This window comes from Leuresthes tenuis, unplaced genomic scaffold, assembly GCF_036924035.1.
Source record: "Leuresthes tenuis unplaced genomic scaffold, fLeuTen1.0.hap1 SCAF_12, whole genome shotgun sequence".
NCBI classification, from domain to species: domain Eukaryota; kingdom Metazoa; phylum Chordata; class Actinopteri; order Atheriniformes; family Atherinopsidae; genus Leuresthes; species Leuresthes tenuis.
This window is the reverse complement of record NW_027325366.1, coordinates 31,011,107-31,022,654: the sequence shown is the minus strand read 5'-3', so window position 1 is coordinate 31,022,654 and position 11,548 is coordinate 31,011,107. Positions and strand designations below refer to the sequence as shown.

Sequence of the window (11,548 nt, the reverse complement as noted above, 5' to 3'; positions counted from 1 at the left end):
TGGAATGAAACAGATTTATTGGGCTAAATGTGGAACGTAATCAAACAACTGAATAAATTAACAAAAGTACAAACATGAACCAGTTTGCAGCCTACGGACACCTACTTTCAGTGCTAGATTTCACATTGTTCTAGGTCGTGGTATCCTAACGCAAACGTTCTGGCGAGAAACTTATTCTATTCTTCTGTCTAGTGCCATTTAACAGGAGGCATCAGCTCTATTAGTGTTTCATTTGGTTCCAGTTTGTGGACGGAGGTCTCGTAAATGCTGTTTTCAAGCCAACATACAGCTTCTTTAGAGCTGCCAGCTCCGACTAAACTAAAGTGATTTAAATAAAAAAACAAGAGATGACGAGCTCCTCCAACAGCTGTAAAAAAAAAAGACATTGCTTGATAAATGGATCACCCGCGGCCAGGCTTCGCGTTTCAGTAAGCAGACATTGTTTTGTTCCTCGTTCTGTGGGATGTTTTGGTTTCTTTCTGAATCAATCCGACTCGCTGGGCTCACTCCACTTTGCTGTAGTCCTCTATGTGGCCCAGCACCTTCTTCCTCTGTCGAATCATGTGGAAGTAAAGCTGGGGAAACACTGAGGAGGAGGAGGAGGAGGATTACAATCAATACATTATCACAACAACTCACTTTACTGTGACCTCAGCAACAGCTTGAGGTTGACAGTAAAGACGCAGCATGCAAAACTTTAACAGTGCATCAGGTGCACGAAGCTAAAAAAGATGGAATAAGTGATGATCTTGTTCATTATCAACCCACTGAGATAAATTAAGGAGGACAGTGTTGGCTCCCACTTCCAATCTGTAACTCTCCAGATCCTGATATGATAAATCCTATGTGGGCTGAGCCAGAACCAGCATGATCCACATAAACTCCCACAGGACACTGGGAACCTCCACACTATCACACAGGTGGCTTAGTTGGAGTTAAGATATTGTAATTATGAGGTAATACAGGTCAATACAAGCTGATTAAAAATGCAAAAGCAGTCTTTAAAAGCGTTTTTAATCTTTATTAAATCCAATTTAACAAGTAAAATTCTGCATATGTGTCACTTTCTCATCCAGATCCATCCATGTCAGGATAAACTTCTCCTGGCTGACGTTAGTCGAAGTTGCATCACAGGTCTAACACAGACACACACCTATGTACACACTATTTAAACGTCTTTGGGAGAAAACCTGCACATAGAAAAGAAGCTACCAGCTGCTTTTCTCCCCTGCAGTGCCTACCTGGCAACAGGCAGAAAAACACAGAAAAATCTGCTTGTTAACTTACGAGGAATGTAGGAGATCATGACGAGGATGAGGAAGGTGTGGTAGTCGAAAGAGAAGTTGTACTTGTTGGGGAGGCTGACGGAGTACAGGCCGGTCTTCTGCACGTACGGCAGCGCTGCATAGATGGTTAACAGTTCCCCGGTCACTCCCATGGGATACAGCACAATGAAGAAAGTGTACCTGCAGCACAGAGGTTCCAGAAAGAAATATTATACCAGGGTATGACCAAGGCTATCCAAACAATGGGAAACACAGAGTGAAAAGAGGCGAAGCCTTCATACATCGGACATGAAAATGTATGTGGAGCAGAGGAGGATAAATACTTGTTGCCAGGGGCAGCGATACCAGAGGTGATTGTATCTCTTTAAATAAAATATGAAAAAAATGTGGAAGGTCTGAGAAGGGAAGTTAATGTAGTGGGAAATGATTTGAGTAAATCTGAACTAAAGCGCTGAACAGGGACAATAAATATGGTGAAAAAGGCTTCATTAGGATGTACATCGTCATCATCTCCAAAGCACTAAACATACTGTGTTACAGTAAGCAGTCACCATAGGAAGAAGAGGAAGAAGCAGGCGTGCAATTAAATATGAGAGATACACTGAGCTCCCTTTTCTTCTTCAGAGAGAATGAGCATCAAAGTGAGAAAATAAAACCCCTGCAACTGCCTTATGTGATCCTGCACTGCACTTTCTACAGATGCACAACCAATTTTTCTGTCTCTCAGGGTGCAATTCACACTGAAAGTCGAATACCAATATAGAAGCGACCTCATTTGCTACCTAGCAACAAAGACTGCAGGGAGGGAGGCACTTAACAACTGTTGCCCTGGTTGTAGAAGCAGAAAAATCACAAAAGCCTGATTTAAAAAAAAGATTTCTACAGTGGAAACGACTCAGGATTGTGTGGGTTGGATTATTTTCTTCATATTTTTAATGTGTGTAAAGCCTTTACTGAGTAATTTAAGGAGTATTCTGTGATAGCATCACTTCTGTGCCCACAAGTTTACTGATATCTATAAAAAATGATGCAATGTGAGCATCAAATCGGGCTCGGGAGACTCAAGCAAACACACAGTATGAGGAAACAGGTCCGAATGCTTAAAGGTGATAGTTTCTTGTTTGCAGCTGGAGGCCATGCCACAGAATTATTCACAGCAGTTATGTTCTGAAACACAAACTTACACCACAACAACCCAATGAGTTTTAATTTGAAAGTCCCTGATAACACAGAAAAACTGCTGGAACAGCATCACTCATACACGGACACAGTTTCGTTCACTCCATTTCACTTTTCAGTGGTTTTTCACTTGCAATTAGAAATTTTTTGGGTCTTATGGGCTACTTAAATAAAGTAATTTAGAACTTCATACTGAAAATTCGGGCTGCACAGGTTTTGTGGGGAGTTTGCATGTCCTCATGTATGTGTGGGTTCTCTCCGGGTTCTCCAGCTTCCTCCCACCACCCCAAAACAGGTTAATTGGTGACTCTAAATCGTCCCTAGGTGTGATCGTGCATGGCTGTGTGTATTGCTTGTATAAAGGACGCATTCGTTCGTCAAAATCTGATAAATATCCTGCCATGTTGCACAAAACTATCAGCAGCAAACTCTGTGTGAAGTTAGCCGACTGTCACAGAGCACGGAGTGAATAAGCTGTGCTGCAGGGGGGCGTGTGGATGAAGTGGTCCCAGTAGAGTGCCTGTGTAGAAATCCCTCCGTTAGCTCTCCTATAGCTGCAAGTAGCCACATAACAGCAGCTATGAGCTAACAGAGCTATAGCACACGTTCATTCATTCATTCTTCTTAAAGTATTGGTGAAATAAAGACAGATAATGCCTTATTTAGAGGCTGCATCCTCTAAGCCCCGTTCACTCCGTTATATGGATCTGGAGGTATCTAAATATCTTCTGAAGGACGCCGACTTTCACCAAACTGTTCTCGGTGAGTAGATGAACGTATTTCATGCCAGAAATAAGGTCCAGGTTTAAAAATGAAATGTGCTGTTTAGTTATTTCATGTTCGGTCACATTTTGATGGAACCTTTAATGGTTTCTTAGAAGTTCTGATTCAAAGTAAGCTAGAAACAGCTTATTTATGGTTCGTTTTCTCTCGTTTTTCAGCTCGGCAGAGCTCACGTGGAACGGAAACGGTGGCTGATCGGGAGCTGACCGATAAAAGCAGACAACCGGCAGATTTTCCTACCTTGCCCATTTGATGAGGTATGGCAGGTGATTGAGTAGGCTGAAGGTGTAGAAGGAGTAGCGGATGATCTCTGTGACAGTCCAGGCGGTGACAAACAGCAGCACGCTGTCCTCACTCTGTACCTGCTCAGGTAAACACAAAGGATGATGGACGGCAGGTCGGGGGAACACACGGCTTTGCTTGGCTTTTCATCCCAGAACCATGCAGTTTGTTTCGGATGCTTAGAGATCAGATCACACTGCAGCCTCATGGACATCATCCTCAGGTATTATCAGGTTAAACGAATGCAAATAAGGTGTTAAAGAGAAAAGCACACTTTCTACCAATAACTCTCAATCTATACACTCTTTACAAGCATTAACGCGAGAAGGAAAGAGAACAGTTCGGTCAGTACCGCATCGTACAAAAACACAACAGTTCAGAAACATTTAACACTTAGTAGATTCATTCCTGCAACCCTCCAGCATGAACAGCTGATGTTACTTACACTTTTACTCCTCTCCAATCTATGAACAGGGCAAACAGTACATCAGCCGGTCACTTTTCCACATGAATGATCAAACTGTGCACAATGCCAGTCAGTCCATCAAAGACCGAAAGGCGTAAGATTGATTTATGTGTGTGTGTTTAAACTGGCTGTACCTCTCTGACGCTGTGAGTGACGGCCCAGGTGAGGAAGACCCGGGACATGACCTGGAACCCGGTCAGGACCACTGAAGACGGAACGATCCCTGTGTGAGCAAATAAAAAATATATTAAAAAAAGGAAAAGTTTAGGTGTCAGAATGAGTAAAGAAGGAGGAAAAATTCAAATGTTAGACCTAAAATCCCATTTTCCATCTGATTTTACTGCATGATAAAAAATAAATACGTTGGACTCACTGCTGACTCTTTAAACAAGGCGGCGTGTGAGTCTTCTGACAGATCCACATAAATAAATCAGTCAGATGATGCTGCAGAGTCGTCTACTGACCAGTGGAGAGGAAACTAGAGCTCTGTGTTTATATATTTAAATGTGTGCTCTGAGTGGACAGCAGCTATAGGAGGCCTGTTTACAGAGGGAAAGGTCAGCTAGCTTTAGCTTCAAATACACAACTACAAAGTAAACGGCGTGCAGTGAAGCATCTGGAGAGAGCCGGTCTCTCCTCATCACATTAACACTAAAACCAGCAGCCTCAAGGCCCTCTCAGGTAAACATGTGAGGTGTGCAGTGTTGCAATTAAAAATGGTAATATCAGTAATTCAATCAGTTATTAGCTGTATAAATAACTTACCGTATTTTTTGGACCACTTAAAATCCTTTTAAAATCCTTTCCTTAAAATGCAGTGTTACTCTCTTCGGTTGGAAAATGTGCCGTGTTTTATATTCTTCAGCTACAAGAGCACTGAACACCATTCCCTCAAAAGAAACACTTAACTAAATAAATAAATGTCATAATAAATAACTAAATAAATGTCAAAATAAATAACTAAATAAATAAATGGCATAATTAACTAAATAAATAAATGTCAAAATAAATAAATAAATAACTGTCATAATAAATAACTAAATAAATGTCATAATAACTAACTAAATAAATGTCTAAATAAATAACTAAATAAATAAATGTCATAATAAATAACTAAATAAATGTCAAAATAAATAAATAAATGTCATAATAAATAACTAAATAAATGTCAAAATAAATAACTAAATAAATAAATGGCATAATTAACTAAATAAATAAATGTCAAAATAAATAAATAAATAACTGTCATAATAAATAACTAAATAAATGTCAAAATAAATAAATGTCATAATAACTAACTAAATAAATGTCAAAATAAATAAATGTCATAATAACTAACTAAATAAATGTCTAAATAAATAACTAAATAAATAAATGTCATAATAAATAACTAAATAAATGTCAAAATAAATAAAAAAATGTCATAATAAATAACTAAATAAATGTCATAACTAAATAAATAAATGTCATAATAACTAACTAAATAAATGTCTAAATAAATAACTAAATAAATAAATGGCATAATAAATAACTAAATAAATAAATGTCAAAATAAATAACTAAATAACTAATACACTAAACAAATGACTGAATAAATAAACTAACAATTTAAGCCTTTCAGTTTATATTATACACAGAAAATTTGCTTGATTACATCCAGAAATACTGACTCGTGTCGCCTCGTGAGTGGAGGATATAATCTGCCTGCAGGTGTTTGTCAAAGGTGAGAGCGAGTGGTTGTTAAAGCAACAGCATATGACTCATCGCTCTGATAATCATTAAACCACTCTGTGACCCTACGCAGCATTTGTTGCAGCTTCACTAACAACTGTGGAGTTATTTTACATTTAAGCTCATTTTTAGATTTGTGTTCTTATAAATGTCACAGATACTTCAAATCTAAAGGCAGAAATGTGATCACAGACACATTAATCAAACCTTTTGACAGTAAAAATGATCTTAAAAGACACAGATATTGTCTGATCCCCTGATCCCTTTATTGATGACACTCACCGACAGCACAGTGCAGGATCTGTGAAATAAAAGGATAACAGAAGATTACTCAGCGTGCTTCAGGTCTTATACAGGTCTTATAAACCCTTAACCTTGTTGTTTATGGCTTCAAATCTATTTAAATGTTTAACGCTGTCAAATAATGCTTATCTACTTACAGACATACCTATCAAACAATTCAGACCCCTCGTGAGTAACTAACTCTGAATAAATGGAAAATAACGACATTAAAACAGATTCACTGATGGTGTGTCTGGACAGGATCAGAACTCATCACATGAGGACACATTTGACCCAGTTTGGGATTTCTGGAAAGCTTGATTTGTTTTGACATATTACGACTAAGACTTCTACAAATATCAGAGTCAAGTGTTTTTGTGTCTTTAACGGAGAGCTGTGAGACGAGGGATCAGTATGAGGCACAGATAACAGAAATCCATTCTCTGTACACCTTTTTTAGCTTCATGTAGCTTCTTTAGATTAATAAAACTAAAATAACTTTGACTGTGCGCTGAAACGAGTTCTAAAAGTTGCGTCTGACACACTGAAAACATTACATGGTGTTTACTCTGTTCTGCCACTGCTGCCGTGTCCCTCAGAGCTTATCTCACCTCCAGCATAGCTCCAGTTTGAAAGAACTTCAGAGGCTTCTCTATGGAGTAATACAGGCCGTGGTAGCTTCCTCTGGCCAGGTAAGCTCGGACCAAACCCACAGCTATGACCAACCACCTGCAGAGCAGAGGGAAAGTCAAAACTACGATCTAATTCTGCTGTGAACAAATTACAGTGACTTGCATGTGGCGTCTGTGGAAGGAAGGTCAGTGTGACAGATAACTCAGCCTTGAGTGCAACGCTGAAGGACTGAAACGGACATTTCAAAAACAAGGCCTCACAGACTGAGTTCCCCTTAGTAAATACTGTATAATGAGCTTAAAGGGGAACTCCAGTATTTTTAAACCTTATTTCTGGCATGAAATACATTCATCTACTCACTGAGAACAGTTTGGTGAAAGTCGGCGTCCTTCAGAAGATATTTAGATAACTGGAGATCCATATAAGGGAGCGAACGGGGCTTAGAGGATGCAGCCTCTAAATAAGGCATTATCTGTCTTTATTTCACCAATACTTTAAGAAGAATGAATGAACAAACGTACTATAGCTCTGTTAGCTCATAGCTGCTGTTATGTGGCTACTTGCAGCTATAGGAGAGCTAACGGAGGGATTTCTACACAGGCACTCTACTGGGACCACTTCATCCACACGCCCCCCTGCAGCACAGTCTATTTACTCCGGTAAGAACGTCCATCTTACTCAAAGTCGTCGTTCACGTTGTCAAAATCTGATAAATATCCTGCCATGTTGCACAAAACTATCAGCAGCAAACTCTGTGTGAAGTTAGCCGACTGTCACAGAGCACGGAGTGAATAAACTGTGCTGCAGGGGGGCGTGTGGATGAAGTGGTCCCAGTAGAGTGCCTGTGTAGAAATCCCTCCGTTAGCTCTCCTTTAGCTGCAAGTCGCCACATAACAGCAGCTATGAGCTAACAGAGCTATAGCACACGTTCATTCATTCATTCTTCTTAAAGTATTGGTGAAATAAAGACAGATAATGCCTTATTTAAAGCCTGCATCGTCTCAGCTGGATCATGAGTTATCTAAATATCTTCCGAAGGACGCCAACTTTCGCCAAACTGTGCTTGCTGAGTAGATTAAGGTTTAAAAATATCGGAGTTCCCCTTTAAGGACAATAATGATGCACGAATCATCTTATATGTCAATAAGACACTTCAAACACAAGACTTCTGACTCCTGGATTTTCAACCAGCTAATAAAAAAGAAATATACGACTTGATTTTAGCATTTTCACGTAACATTTGGGCAAAAGTCCCTCTGATTTCGTCATTTCAAAGCTGTGATGAAAAGAAGCCTTGCAGCTCAAGTAATAATAAGGACAGATCAAATTCAACAAGACCATTTACAGAAAAATACACTGAAATTTGCTGCTTCAAGGAAACTTAGTTTTTGCATCTTTTGTTAATAAAAAAACAGAGAAATGTGTTTAATAAAATCATATTAATCATCCATCCATTTTTGATACCGTCAATCTGTTAATTGGGTGGTGGGGGGGCTGGAGCCAATCCCAGCAGTCATTGGGCGAAAGGGGTACACCCTGGACAGGTTGCCAGTCCATCACAGGGCCACACATAGAGACAAATGAGACAAACAACCATGCACGGTCACACTCACTCCTAAGGACAATTTAGAGTCACTAATTAACCTAACATGCATGTTTTTGGATGGTGGGAGGAAGCCAGAGAACCTGGAGAGAACCCATGCATACATGGGGAGAACATGCAGACTCCACACAGAGGGGCCCCAGGCGGGGACCGAACCTGGAGCCCTCTTGCTGTGAGGTGACGGTGCTAACCACCACACCACTGTGAAGCCCTCATATTAATCAATTCAATTTAATTAGAGATACTGCCCCAAATCAAATTCGATTTATCTCAACAATAAACATATTTTTCATTGTTTTATTTCAGTAAAGGAGAAGAAAAGTGAAAGTTTCAGTTCATTCTTTCACAGGCTGAAGGGCAACAGTCTCAGTCAGACACATTGATGAATATCTTCTTTGTTTGGGTTTTTTTTGCCTTTTATTTAACAGCGGGGGGGCAGAAAGAGGCGTCTGAACATGGGACTCCTGCTCAACCAGTTGAGCCATACAACGCCCTGATGATGGTGAATATACAAGACTCCCCATCATCTACGGCAGCAACTGCAAGAATCCACAAATCCTCCGAACATGTGTTCAACACAAAGCAAGCAGTGTAACAGCCATCAATACTGAGTGGGGTAAAAGTGACCCAACCGGTTGGAACAGTGAGAGAACAACGCCTGCCATTCAATTGTGCAACAGTTTCAAAATCAGAGCCATTCTTATTTCACAGCTCAAGATATAAAATCATTCATATAAGCAAAATACCAAACCCCATTTTCAGTGACTTTTCATTCAATTCTCACTGGGATAAATCGATTTTATAAGCATTTTATCTACAAATTATTACAATTAGTTTGCATAATTACATATTATAACATATTAGTTCCTCTAACGCCAAACATAAGCCAAACTTGAGCAACTAGAGACGTTTTAAACTAATTTCCTGTAACATTTAATGAATAAATAATTACCAGCACTGATGCTCATTATTCTAACGAGTGAAAGAAATGAGGTTAAAGTTAAGGAGGCCAACTCCAGTTTCTAAAAGCCCAAGCCAGCTGTGATTAGTCGGCTCCAGTGGCCTGATGAGGCACCGCCCACCCCACGACATCAACTCTGTTGTAATCTAAATAACTGATAACAAAGAAGTTAATATCACATTTTATTGGACGCCTGGTTAAAAGATGCCCTTTAGCACAAGATGATCCATGTAATAAACTCCAAAAAATACCAGACTTTTAGGTCATTAACGGGGCAGAAAAAGATGTTTAGTTGATTTAGAGTACAAGAGAGATAAAAATGCAAAAGTGTTTCAAAATGATTGGAAAAAACGTTTAATATGAAGTGAAATTACTTTAAATGTGCTTATAATTTCACCTGTTTCATCATAAAACCTCAAAAATATAATAACAGCAACACGGAAACGCACAGTTTCCAGCATAAAACACAATCCCTGCAGATTATGAACCATCTTTTTTAATATTTTTACTATTACATGCAGCGGTTGTAATTACTGTGCTCGGTGTTTGTCTGTTGCTCATCCGCCGTTAATCTGTGTGAACCGTTTGAAGTCGAGACGTTAGTTCACAAAGTTAAGTCATAATAAACCGAGCTGGTGGAGTTTCAGTTTATAACTACGTTAAATCAGCTTATTACAAACCCTGCAATATTACAACCTCGGAATCATTTTCCAGCTCTGACAGCGCAAACACACGCACGCTCCACCGCACAGATTTAGCACGAGGAGACACGCTACATACCCCGCTGTCATAACAACATTGTAAATGACCAAGTAGGCCGTAGCCAGGGGACCGGGTCCTCTCTTCTTCCTCGCGGCCACATCGCTGTGGGCCGCCTTGCTGGTCCCCGGAGCTGCTGCCGACATTACTCCAACCTTTAACGGTCTGTGGTCCCGAACAACAGCGGATGTCAGGTTCCCAGAGTCAGGAAACGAATAGGGGGCACACCAGGAAGTGCTACCCGGAAACAAGAGGATTCCCTTCTGTTGACTTCCGGGTTCGCTTTGGGACAATTTTCCCTTTTTTTAAAAACACATCTAAATATCTAATTCAATTAGCAAATGTAGCTGTGTTTCAAGTGTTTTTTTAAACGTTGTATATTTGCGAGAAGTGAGTCGTTTTGCACTGATTCTTGAGCTGATAGTAAGGCAGAATTTATCTTGAGCTGGGTCTTTGGTTGCTGCGGAGCTCCTCCTCTCTCAGAGGCGCGCCCTCTATAATCCTTTTCGACCCATACCTCCAGGGTCTCAAAAGCCTCAGGTCCCTTTGTTTTATTGCTATCTGCTTAATATGATTAACGCTTTGTTTTACTAATTCAGAGCAAGAGTGAACGCCGCGTTGGGACGCCTGTTCTCCCCCTTGACGGATTTAATTAAGAGAAAAACAGAAAAGTGTCCATCTAAATTATTATTTTTGCTGTCTGACAAGATTTTAACAACAACACAACAGAAAAGACAGAAGAAAACCCTAAAACAATTACTTTTAATTAATGTGTAATTTATAGAATAACAGCCGATTTCCCTCAACCTACCAAACTGTCTCTTGGTGTCTGGGAAAATATTGAAATTGTCAGCTATGTTAGGTGCTATTAAAAGCCCAGGAGCATTTTTAAAAAAATCTTGTAACCTGTCAAGACTTTGTTCCAGTCATGACTGCATACTTGACATGTACAGGGCCATTAGAAAAGGTTAAAATCAAGAATCCAGACTCTGAGAAGTCCTGGGTATGAGCCAATTTGGAAAAAACCTTGTAAGATGCATTTTTACAGAATATGGCATGGATGTCACCAGTAACAGAAAAACATAATACACCAACCTTAATGACTAAGTATATGTATCCATACAGTGACTCTTTAGATACAGTGTTATTGCTTTTTCTCGCTGTTACACACAGTTTTCAGCTAAACAGCTAGAACTTTTTATGTAAAGATTAGCTAGCATTAGTAGTCATGTAGCCTTTCGGTCAGAATGGAACACTTTAGATGAATCAAGCAAATCAAAAACCAGTTAGAAAACGTGTGAAAGGTGTAATTTTTGTAACAGCTACTGTGTGTTTACTATATCTACTGAGCCTGTACCAGATAATGAAGCGCATAATGACAATGATTATAATGTTATTAGGATAATAACATGCAAATGATAAATAGTATTATTATAAGTGCAGGTTTCCAGTGTTATTTATGCATGAAGCAAGCTGAGAGTCTTGTGTTATCTTTGTCCACCAGATGGCAGTGTTGTACAAAAGTGTTCAAACAGTAAATGTTGGGTACATTTTTTAAAAACAATTTTAACATATTTTAACTA

General features: G+C 39.4%; 1 protein-coding gene across 1 annotated transcript; it reads right to left on the bottom strand.

The window, feature by feature from the left end:
* Positions 1-10,183, bottom strand: hacd2 (3-hydroxyacyl-CoA dehydratase 2). Its single transcript, XM_072397496.1, has 7 exons — positions 9,987-10,183; positions 6,621-6,738; positions 6,010-6,028; positions 4,131-4,219; positions 3,489-3,610; positions 1,288-1,466; positions 1-586 (listed from the first exon to the last, which is right to left on the bottom strand). Exons 1-7 carry the CDS (start codon positions 10,109-10,111, stop codon positions 504-506), a joined length of 735 nt encoding a protein of 244 aa, XP_072253597.1. The 5' UTR covers positions 10,112-10,183; the 3' UTR covers positions 1-503.
* Positions 10,184-11,548: the final 1,365 nt, after the last annotated feature.